Below are 12,285 nucleotides of genomic sequence, written 5' to 3' on the forward strand. Positions count from 1 at the left end.
GGAACCGATGAGATTCCAGAAGACCCCCGACCTTCTGTCTCGACAGGAGGGTGTCGTTTGGCATCACGACCCGGACAGCCTCAAGTTGACGGCCTGGCTCCTGACTTCGCCGAATTTGGTCGGCTAACGATTCCGGAGGACTGTCGACGTATCCTGCAAGCGGCAAGAGCACCTTCCACAAACGCCTCATACGCGTACAAATGGAAAAGGTTCTGTCAATGGTGTGAGGATCAACCAGGTTTGGCCCCGCAATCGATTAGGCCGGAACAGCTCCTTCCATACTTGCTGTTATTAGCTCAAATGGGCCTGTCGGTGTCGTCAATAAAAGTACACCTAGCAGCCATTTCCAGGTTTACTCGTCGACGGCACTCGGCACCATTGTTCAGCGACCGCCTGATTAAGCACTTCCTTAAAGGCCTCTTTCGGAGTTTCCCTCCAGAGAAGAAATTTCCACCGGAGTGGAGCCTCAATCTGATCTTAACGTCTCTTATGAAACCTCCGTTTGAGCCAATGTCATCATCGTCTCTGAAGTTTCTGTCGTGGAAATTGGCCTTCCTGGTGGCCATCACTTCAGCCCGACGTATCTCAGAAGTTCAGGCTCTAATGGTGGACCCACCATACTTACGATTTTTCAAGACCAAGGTAGTCCTAGCCACTAACCCACAGTTCATACCAAAAGCTCCTTCGGTGTTTCATAAACACTCTTCTATCGTGTTGCCTACGTTTTTTCCGGAGCCATGCTCGGGAGCGGAGCGCATGCTACACACATTGGATGTAAAAAGGGCTCTCAAGTTTTATCTTCATCGTACGCAACCGTTCAGAGAAACGAGACAGCTGTTTGTGGCCTATGGGTTGGGTGCTAGAGGAAAAGCCATTTCAAAGCAAGGACTTTCAAGATGGGTGTCATCTACCATCTCGTACTGCCATTCCAAGGCAGGGAAGCCTCTTCTACGACGGCCAAGAGCTCATTCAACTAGAGCAGCGGCATCGTCGACGGCACTGTGGGCCGGAGTCCCTCTAGGGGACATCTGCATGGCGGCTACCTGGGCGACTACACACACCTTTACCCGCCATTACTGCCTGTCGCAGCAACATGCCGAAGACACCCGGATGGGACAGGCGGTGCTTCGACACCTATTCCAGTAAGGTAAGCCCCGGCTGCGGGGTGGCATCCTGTGGAATTTATGACTGTATGTGGTCCGTTTTTTCCCTATGTAAACTATTACTGATGTATACATAATCTTAGGGAACGGCCTTTTGCGAAGAATGTATAGGGGTTTGCATGCACACCTCCTCTTGGGGGTAGTACTGCTATGTAATCTATTCAAAGCATGTGAATCCATGAAAGATCCAATGCTGGAGAAGGGAATAGTTTCTTACCTGTAACTCCATTTCTCCAGCATTGGTATCTTTCATGGATTCACATGCGCCCACCTGCCTCCCCTGATCATGCAAACCGGTTCCCCCACTACTTTGGGGGCCGAAATCTGAGGGAGCGCGGGGGCGGGGCCTGTATTTATATCATGACGTCCTGACGGCACGGGCACGCATGATACAAAACGAGGTGGATAGGACGCATAAGCGTCGAAAAAGTTTTCCTACGGGAAAGGGTCTATATAATGTACCGGGGATTCCCAGCCTGACGACGGGGAATATTCAAAGCATGTGAATCCATGAAAGATACCAATGCTGGAGAAATGGAGTTACAGGTAAGAAACTATTCCCTTATTCATGACATTTACATCTATCAGCTGAACCCCAATTTCCCATTTTATGTTTTGTCTGTTGTCCCCATTTTCAAGCATATCTATGTGCATCATATTGACTACAATTCTTGCCCAGCATTTGAAATTAATTTAAAAAACATTTATGATTCATGATAATGTTCCAGTATATTACACAATTATGGTGTACAGTTTCAAATTACAAACATATGTGCTTATCTTATTGGAATCAATTTTTAGCAAAGTTCTACAATTCTTACAAATGAAATGTTTACCATAAATTAAAAATCACATTTCTTTTTGTTGATTTACACATTCTGGAATTACAGATGAATATAAATCATCTTTTTCAATATCATACATAAAAGAACAATTAACTTCATCTGATGTACCCGTTTTCCATGCTCCTTATGCAATATACATTCCTCGTTAAGTATTATTTTATTTGTATGGAACATTAGTTCCAAATGGATTAATGCAGTCACTCTCTATGTATAAACCAACTATGTGGCTGTTAGTTTTGAAAGGTAGACGTTGGTTTCAACTATGTAACCTTTGATTAACATTAGTGCCTTATATTGCTTTAAAAAAAAGTCCACCTAAAGCTGTTTTCATTATGATTAATTTCTACAGAATGTTATAAAACAGGAGCCTGCGTGTTGCGTGTTCTAATGCAACTTCTGTGTTCAGTGCAGGTTTTAATTTGGCGAGTAGTCCTCACAATGTAGCATTTTCGATAAGGACATATGACAATATATACTATCTTTGACGTGACACAGTTGCTGAATTGTCTTTGTTGGCACTCTGCATATGTGCCTATGTTTATTTCTGTCGATTACCTGGTGAAAGGACATGCTGCACAATTACCACATAGATGATGTTCACAGGCCCTTGGAAGCTCCCACCCTTCAGTTATCGACATGATTATTTATTAATACAGGTCGAAGAAGGGACCAACAAAGAGAGCTCCAGCACCAACAAAGGATAACAAGAAGTGGTCAACATTGGTAGTAAACCTATAGGACCACATACTACCAGATCCTGAAAAACAAGGTCTGGAAAAAGGGTTGAGTTGCAGGAGAGAGAGTGAGCGAGAAAGAAAGGGGATCGGTGGGGCGGTGGGGGTGGGAAGAGTGCAATAGGGGATGAGGAAAGGGTAACTATGGGGGAGTAGGGCGAGTGAGGGCAAATATGAGAGTAAAGGAGGTGAAAGGAAGAGCGGAGTGGGGAGCAAGTAAAACAAAGGCAGGAAGAACAACGAAGGAGGAGAGGAGGGAGGAAGAAATGAAAGGAGGAGTGAAAAAGGGAACAAAAGAGACTGGATGTAGGTGTAAAGGAGGGAGTAAATAGAACTGCTGAAAACAGGAGTTGAGCAGGGAGTGTAAAAAACAGGTGTAAGAAAGCATGGAGAAGTGAGACGAATAGAGGTAGAGGTGGAGAAGTGTACGGAGTGAGAAGGAAAGAGCTGAAAGAGGAAGTGGAGGAGGGAGTGAAAATAACGTAAGGGACAGGAAAGGTAAAAAGAGGAAACGAAGGTGCAGAGGAGGTGATCTCTTGGTACGGTCCCCTCCCCTAGAATAGTTGGAGCATAGGGGGTCACTGCCCTCCTCTCTTCGAATCGAAACGGCTGATTGGGTGTCAGCAATAGGGGAACAATTGAATTGCGCTGTGGCTCTCTTACATCTCTCACATCTCTCACAGGCTTTATGAATTGTGTGTGTGGGAATTGTTCTGAGTTTTGTGTCCATTTGGACTGTTGTATATATTGGAGGTCGCATGATAATTCTGTGTTTTCTTATTATGTTTGTGTACATGTGTTTCATCAATTTAGTTGGCAACCAATACATGTTTAAATTATATTTTTGAATATATGTATAAATACATCCGATATTAATGGATTTCTTCCATTGACTTTTGCTATATGTTAGATTTTTTTTTTTTAATACAACATTTTTTTATTGTTTTTTCACATAAAGAACACATACGTCTCGCGCAGCGAGATAAAAGTTATGTCCCTACCCCACCCACCAACAAATGCTTTCCACGTACCCATTACAATAGAGCTTCTTAGCACTGTCAATTGTCTTTGTTATGCCAGTAGTATATGGTCTTACAATTTCTGTTCATGTCCTTGGGTGCCATTCCGCTTCCGGACGGGGGCCACCTTTCAGTGTGCGTCTTCCCACTTTTGCCAAATTTTTGGGCCTTTCTCAGGACATCCCCTGGCCGTGTAGACTCTCTTTTCCATTGCGACACAAATGTTCACGTCCGTGATCCATTGTCCATTTCAGAGCCGTTTCAGAGCCCCAGAGTTGCGCTATGTTCCTCTTGATTAACGCAGTGGTCGTGAATAGTAGCACTTTCTCGTAGCGTGACAGTTCGACCTCATCATCGATTCCCAGTAGTAACAGCTTTGCATTCCTATGGATCGTTCTACCCAGTACTCTTGAGAGATCATCGCAGCACTGCTGCCAGTAATGTCGGATTATGGTACAGTCCCATAGTATGCGATAGTATGTGACCTCGTCTCGTTTGCATCTCAAACAGGTTGAAGAGGAGATCTTACCCCATTTGAATAGTGCCACCCTCGGGTAATATATTCTATGCAGTACTTTAAGTTGGATCAATCTTAGCCTGGAGGAGATCGCTGTTTCTCTGGGGAACATCAGGGCAGTTACCCATTCCTCTGGGAGTATGTCACCTACGTCCCCCTCCCATTTGGCTTTCAGGCTCGCTAGTTCTCCGGTGGCAAAGGATGTTATGGCACTATACATGGTAGATGTGACTTTGTTTTTAATCATGTCCGGGAATAGGTTACGTTCTAAAGGGGTGTACTCAGGCATGTCGATCATCTCAGGGAGTTGGGTCTGTAGTGCGTGTTTGAGTTGTGTGTAGCGGTATTGCTCATTCATCGTCAGATCGGAGGTGGTGATTAGATCCGCAAATGGTATTATTTCGTTACTTTTTATTATGTCACCAATTTTAGTGATGCCTGCTTGGGTCCAACAGTGCCATTTTGGAAGTTTATTCACTTCCGGGAGTAGTTTGTTATTCCACAACGGTTGAGTTGGGGTCCGCTTATTGTCCCAGCCTAAGTATTTGTGGATGTTTGTCCATGTTAGGGAAATGTGTGACAGCATGGATGGGGTAGTAGCTCTGTTTTTTTTCCGGTAGAGGTACCTAAGTATGGGTCGTTCGTTTCGGTTAGGATCTGGTTCTCTGTTGTGTGGTAATGTCATGTCCGCGTGGAGTCTGTCGTTCACTATTGCCATCTGACTAGTCCAGTAATAGGTTTGCAATCGGGGCAGTCCGATTCCGCCTTCCCATACAGATCTTTGTAGTGTGGTTAATGCTAAGCGGGGGTGACCTCCATTCCATAGCAGTTTTCTGAGCGTCTGGTCTATTTTACGGAATTCGTTGGGCGCTATAGATAGTGGCGCGTTTTGAAGTATATAAAGGAAACGGGGGAGCGCCAGCATCTTGAAAAGTGCGGCTCTGCCTAGAAGTGTTAGTGGTAGGGACATCCAGTGCCGGACGTCTTCTTTAAATCTCCTCATTATTGGGTACAGGTTATTGGGCACATAATCTGTCAGGTTGTTCGTGATTTGGATGCCTAGGTATCTGAATTTCTCCTTTTCCACATAGTATGGGCACTCATCTGGCACCGCGTTGTCTATCTGTTTCAGTGGGAATAGTATGGATTTAGTCCAGTTGACGCAAAGGCCGCTGAATGCACCGTATTTTATTAATAATCGCGTCACTATGGGACAGGATTTGCGTGGGTCTTTCAGATATATTAACAAGTCGTCTGCGTATAAGGATACCATGTCTTCCCAGTTGTCTGCCCATCTGAAGCCGCTCCATGTTTGTGTGGATCTTAATAGAATTGCTAGGGGCTCGATTGCTATTGCAAAGATTAGGGAGGACAGGGGGCAACCCTGTCTCGTGCCCTTGCCTAGGCGGAAGGGATTGGAGACGTGCCCGTTTACCTTTGTGGCTGCTTCGGGGCGGTTGTAAAGCAGTTTGACCCAGCTCATGAAGTGCGGTCCTATGCCCATACGTTGCATAATGGTCCATATTGCCTCCCAGTAGACTGAGTCGAATGCCTTCTCGAAGTCTATGGCGAGTAAAGCCAGAGGGTCCTGTATCTCAGATAGCTTCTCCAGTGCTGTGTGGAGCCTATATATGTTTTGTCTAGTGGATCTCTGTGGCATGAATCGACACTGGTCGGGATGTATAAGTGTGTGTATGACTTGTTGGAGGCAGTTGGCTAGTACCTTTGCCAACATTTTAGCCTCACAGTTTATGAGAGAAATGGGCCTGTAGGAGCTGCATTTGTCGGGTGGTTTATCTGCTTTGGGCAGGACTATAATTGTGGCTTTCCTTAAGTCAGGGGGGAGACAGCCCTGTGAGTGTGAGTGTTGTAGTAAGCGAAGTAAGTGTGGGGAAATTACATTTGCCCCTATTTTTTTCCACTTTTCAATGGGGAAGCCGTGCGGGCCCGGGGTCTTGCCCGATTGGAGTTCTGACATGGCTTGGGTTAATTCCTCTTCAGTGATTACCTGTTCTAGTAGAGTAGACTGCTCTGTGTTTAGGGTGGGGAGGGTAATTTCCTCTAGGATGTTCATTACAGGTGATGAGGTTGGTGCTCTGTATAGCTCTGTGTAGTATTTTGCAAAGCCCTCCGCTATGTCTACGTCTGTCACTAATGGTTCTGATTCGCCTGTTGTTAGTTGCCTGACCTGGCTGAAGCCCAGGTCTCTACGCTCCAGCCATGCCAGCATTTTCCCGGCTTTATCCCCTGTTTCGTATATCTTTGCGCGCATTGCTGTGTGCGCCTGTTTTGCATTGTCTAGAGCTATGTGTTGGAGTTGCGCCTGCGCCAGTTGTAGTGCGCGGTGCGTTTCCGAGTTGTCATGGGTTAGGTGATCGGTTTCTGCTTTTTGCACTTTCGCTTCGGCGTGGCATATTGCTTCTGCTTGTTTTTTTTTATGGGCTGTGGTCCAGGCTATTATTTCCCCTCTGAGTACTGTCTTGAATGCCTCCCATAGTGTTACCGGGTTATCCACTGAGTTGGTATTCCTCTCGAAATATTCTTCAGTGGTCTTTTGGAAATGTTCAACTAGCTCTGGGAAGCCTAGGTAGTAGCTGTTCAATCGCCAGCTGGGTGGTGGGATCGACCTGTTGGTATTAAGTGTTATTACAAGTGGGAAATGATCTGATATACCTCTGGGGAGAAATTGTGCCTCACGTTCTTCGTGCATGTTATTCAGTGGCAGTAAGAGATAGTCCAGTCTAGACAGCGAGGCTTGTGCGCCAGAATGGTATGAATATTCTCTTGTGGCAGGGTGCAGCGTTCTCCATACATCTTGCAGTCCCAGTGCACTAGTGAATGTGGCAAGTTTTGTACGTGTGTTCGGATTTCTGGATCTTCTATGTGTTCTATCAAGGTCCACGTCCATTACCTCATTAAAGTCTCCCCCAATCAATGTAAGGTCTGCAAGATTATTCATAATTAGAGGCGTAATGTTGTTAGTCAGGGGGGTCAGTAGGTTAGGAGGTGCATACACCGCCATCATGGTCACCGAGCGTTCTCCAATTGTACCTGTCGTGAGTACAAACCTCCCTCCCATGTCTTGCGTAATGGATGCGGGCACAAAGGGGAGTCTTTTATGTATTAGGATCAGTACCCCTTGTGACCCCATGGTAAAACCGGCGTGGAATGCTAATCTGTAGTTGGTGCGTCTAAAGAATGAGCAGTTGGTACTGGCTAGATGTGTCTCCGTCAGGAATACCACATCCAGGGAATGTCTATTCAGTGTTTGCAGTACTAGACATCTTTTGATACAATTGCCGAGCCCATTTACATTCCAAGTCATCACTCGGACTGTCCTGTTTTTGTTCACGTTAGTGATTTCTGCCATTTGACGCGTGTGTGGGTGACAGCAATGTGCGTCGGGCCCTTGATAGCATTGTGGTGTTTCATGTTATGGTGATATCTGCCAAGTTTAAGGGCAGGCTGGTCTTTTGTCAGGACATGCAGTTCCGTCTGTGTTGTGCGGTCTGCTGGCAAGATCGGAGTGACAATTGGTGTGCTAGGGATGGTGTGCTTTTTGACATTATAAATGGTGTGGTGTCTTGGAACATAACTAACATGAAACAAATCCCCGCCCCCCCTCCCTATACTCCTCCCCAACATGAAGTATCTGTCGCCCTAATTCTACTGGCGTCAAACAACTATTTCGCCAGATTAACTTAATGTGAACTGTTTACACCTTTCTCTCGACTTACTGTTCTTGGGCAAGTCTGGTGTTCCGAGTCTCAAGTCTTGAGCTGAGGGCGTGGCTTTGGCCGATGCAGTGAGTGCTCCCGTGCCTCGCGGGCCGCGTGCCTTAATTACATCAGTGTGGTATGGTAGTTCGTTAAATGGGCCGCGATGGAGTAGTATTTCTTGATGATGCCACTGTTTCAGCCCATTTCCTCTTGTTGTGGTGGTTCCTGCATCGGAGGTTGTGGAGCTGGACGCCTTCTGTCTAGTGGCTCTCGCCGGTTTCTGGTTCTGTTATTTGCATGTTTCCTGTCGCCTTCAATATGTTTCTCTGCCCAGTTCCACCCTTCTTTTGGGTCTGTGAAGTGTACTGTTGTTCCGCCGTGGTAGATCTTGAGCTGGGCCGGAAAGAGCAGGCCGTATTTTACATGTAGGGACTGGAGTTGTCTTTTGAGCTGATCAAAGGATTGCCTGGCTCTCTGGACCTCCCTTGTGTAGTCAGGGAAGAATGTTACCTTGGATCCATTGAAGGTCAGTGTGCCTTTGGCTCGCGCCGTCTGGAGTAACGCATCTCTATCTCTATAGTTCAGTAGTTTTGCAACAATGGTGCGTGGAGGTGCGCCGGGTATCGGTCTTCCAGTGGGCACACGGTGCGCTCGTTCGATTGAAAAGAACTTCGAGAATGTCTGGGGTTCAAACATGTCAGTTATCCATTGTTCGAGGAACAGTTCCATGGAAGGGCCTTCCGCTTTCTCCGGTACGCCCAGGATGCGGACGTTATTTCGCCTTGATCGGCCATCACTGTCCTCTGCTTTCTCCTCCATTGTTTTCAGACGTGCCACTACCCCGGCCATCCTTTGTTCCATGGTGCGCAGCCCGTCTTCAGTCCCAGAGATCCGCTGTTCCGCTTCTCCTGTGCGGGAGGACAGTTTCTGGAGATCGTGACGGAGGAGCGAGACGTCTGTGCTGATGCTATCCATTTTTTGTTCCATGGAGGTCCTGGAGTTTGTTATCGCAGCCATGATATCCTTCAGGGATATGTCTTGTTCTGTTTCTAATATGGTGTTTGATTGTTCATGGTCCGCTTGTGCGCTTGCTGCGGCTGTGGTGAATTGGTCCATTTTGCTTTGACTTGTCAATTTTTTTGCTTTGTCTTTCCCCATAGCAGCTGGCATGGTCTGTAACGTTAATCGGTAACGTCCGAGGCAGTTGTTCCGTCGTAGAGCTTCTTTCCCCCCCTAATCCGGGTGCAATCTGCCGGATACTGTGTTAGGGTTTAGTGCGCAGTTAGTTTTTGCTTTGGGATTGCACAGCATTCAACACCGCACCCTCCAGCACTTCTTTGGCGTAGCTGTATTGGTGTTCCCACGTAGGCAGGTGCGTCGTGAGGCGGTTTCACCGTGTGCCACCGTGTTCTGGCCACCCCGCTGAGTGCCCTCCCGGGGGGGGTGAGGATGTAGGTCGTCCGTTGATCCCAGGGAATCAGTGTGTCTCAAAATGGCGGATCTGTTTCGTTATGGAGGGGCAGCTGGGAGAGTACCCGTAGCGGGCCCACCGGCGGCGAGGGGGAAGCACGGAAGCTCCTGCTTTCCCGTCCTCCCTTCTCCTTACCACAGGATAGAGGTAGTAACTGTCCGACAGCGAGCGGGAGTCACTTCAGGAGTCTGGTGGGCGCTCAGTGCTATGTGGAACGCCCGAGGAGCCCCAACGGTTCTGGACGCTCTGATGGTGCCAGCAGGCAGAAGCAGTGTACGGGCACGTACGTCGCTATGTTGGTTCGGACTTGGCTGCCTGTGAACGATAGCCGTTGACGCCGCTTCCAAGGGTGTATCCCCTCCGCCTCATGATTTGCCGTTGGAGGGTGATTTCCACGGTTCCACGGGTTTGACCGGCGGGAGGCGGGGAGGCACCCAGCGGGGTCCCGCTCCCCGCAGTCCGGGAGGGGTACCGGGGTTCACTTAGTTCTAATGTAGGGGCCTTTGCCCGTCGTGTGGTCCAGCACAGCACCGCACTCTCCAGCCGTCGGTATTCGGGCAGGGTTCGATGGTGACACACGTTGGCCTCCGTTCATCCGCGGTCCGCAGCGGCCATTTTGTGTGCTCTATGGCGCGCACGCTTGCATACTTGAAAGTCTCGCCAAGCGGGTTCTGCGGCACCGATTTTCACCAGGAACAGGTAGGGACTACAGTAGAGGTTCCCACATCGAGTAGGCACTTTTGGATACTTATAGTCTTGCAGGAAAACAGGATTGTTCCAGGATTTGGCTGGCGGCCCGGGAGCGAAGCGAGCTCATGTCCTCATCGCTCGGCTGCTGGCCACGCCCCTCCATGTTAGATTTATTAATTACATCTTGCAGGCAGCACTGTTAAATCTGTGGCATTCGCCTATATTAGTAAAATAGGCCAAACAGGATATAAATAATACCTGCCGGGAACATCCCCTCCTTGGTTGTGTTCGAGGAGATGATTCCAGGCAGAGGGGAGAGAAGGGTGTAGTAAAGTGGAGAAGTAAGGCGCAGGAACAATCTGCTTGGTTGGATGACAAGGCTGTCATAGAGGAGGAGGAGGGGAACTAGTGAGGGAGAGAAAAGGAGAAGGGAATGAATAAACTATGTAGAGCAGAAATAAGAACAGGTTAAGAGGAGACAGAGACAGCCCCAAAGGTTCTAATAATTCATCAAGTCATCAGTGGTGGCACAAGCTGGGGCTCTGCTGAGGGCATGGAGTCCTGGATGTGTCAGACCCACACCATGACAGAGGGGTAATAAGCCCCTATAATTCCATGCTCCAACCATTGAATAAGAATATGGCACTCCACCCCAGACATGATAACCCAAGGCACTAAGGATGGAGGTGGTCGGTTTCAAGCCAATGTAAAAAAAAGCAATGCAACATCCTGACAAGTGAACAGCAAGCCAAGAAGGAAGTACAGGGACACTAAAAACGTAAGCGACTGTAAGTGACTGTTTGCCACCAAGGGGAAAACATTATATTAGGGATAATTGATGAGCATGATCCGAAGACAAGTTAATACCGTTGTACCAATTCCTGCAATGTCCTATCCTGTGACCTCAGCTAAATCTAATTCCCTATTTTATGTTTTAAAAAAAAAAACAACTGGTGATCCATACATCTAGGCTCAGTGTTGTCTGTTGATCCCTCGGCCGTAGCAACATACATGTGCCATTCCTAAATCCCTCACGCATAGGTAGAAATGCACAGATGATTCCCTGAGTTACATTAATGAACAATTGGGACTTAGTAGATGAAAACTATAGGGCATTGATTCATGCTCATCTGTATGCTTGACCATTTGATTTTAAATTCATCATTCCACGCAGTAATTTGTGAACAGTGATAATGCAAACAAGTCAAAATATCGTTCTATGGACCCAGGGAACATATTCAATGGCTTCAAAGTCTCACTTCCAACATTTCCAGTAAGTTGTTGAGACAATTTACAAAGTAAGTACTTAGCTGAAAATGTACCTTTATTTTCAGTTTAAGATTTGTTTTTTTCATGGTCTGGCTTGTGGGTGGGAGGTGTCTTGTTACTTGTCTTTTGTACTAACATAGCAGAACAGAATGATCATAAAATATCATCATTGCCTCTCATTCTCGCCTCGCAGATTTTGTTACTTAAGTATCGAAATTCCTGTGGGGTTCATCACCATGCTTTTGTAATCATCAGGTGATGGATGAGGTTACTTGCCAAGAGAAGAACATTGAGGCATTAAAGAAAGCCATTGTTGATAAAGAAGGACCAGTTAAGGTTTCTCAAACACGCTTGGCAACCAGGATTTGCCGTCCTCACGTGGAACTCTGCCGTGATCCAGTGCAGTACAGACTTATTAGTGAAGTGCAGGAGATCACAACAAATATTGAAAGGTAAGCAAAGTTAAGCAAACGCTGTCCGCGAATGCAGTGTAATGTTGAACTGGAAGGTAAACATACAGAAGGCCTCTTTATGAATTAATATGGCTGGTGTGTAGACTGTAGAGAGGTTGAGCAATGACACAGGTGGTGCATGATAGGTGTGGTGTAACAGGTGATGTGCTTAGTATTGAGTCAGAGAATGGGTTGGACCAAATGCCTATATGAACTAGGGACATTGTTGTTATTAGAAACGTCTTTATTTTTAGCAGTGTTCCGTCAAAGCATAAAGCTCAAACCTAATCTTACAAGCCCTAGCTCCTCCAGGAATAACCAAATCTACAAAGCATTGTTAAAATATGTGGCCAACAGAAAGTTTCATTATCTATGTTTTAAAAAGTCCTTAGCCTCCACGCTAATC

The 12,285-nt window shown here is 46.8% G+C and overlaps 1 protein-coding gene across 1 annotated transcript in view; it reads left to right on the forward strand.

The window, feature by feature from the left end:
• The window catches only part of TEKT1 (tektin 1), an 880,590-nt gene that overhangs the window by 731,869 nt on the left and 136,436 nt on the right, over positions 1 to 12,285 (forward strand). The window contains exon 7 of the mRNA XM_069615027.1: positions 11,683 to 11,879. Coding sequence (XP_069471128.1) covers positions 11,683 to 11,879 — 197 coding nt within the window. The remainder of the gene's footprint in view (positions 1 to 11,682; positions 11,880 to 12,285) is intronic.

The sequence above is a fragment of the Ambystoma mexicanum genome, chromosome 9, assembly GCF_040938575.1.
Source record: "Ambystoma mexicanum isolate Mex_15411 chromosome 9, UKY_AmexF1_1, whole genome shotgun sequence".
Taxonomy (NCBI): domain Eukaryota; kingdom Metazoa; phylum Chordata; class Amphibia; order Caudata; family Ambystomatidae; genus Ambystoma; species Ambystoma mexicanum.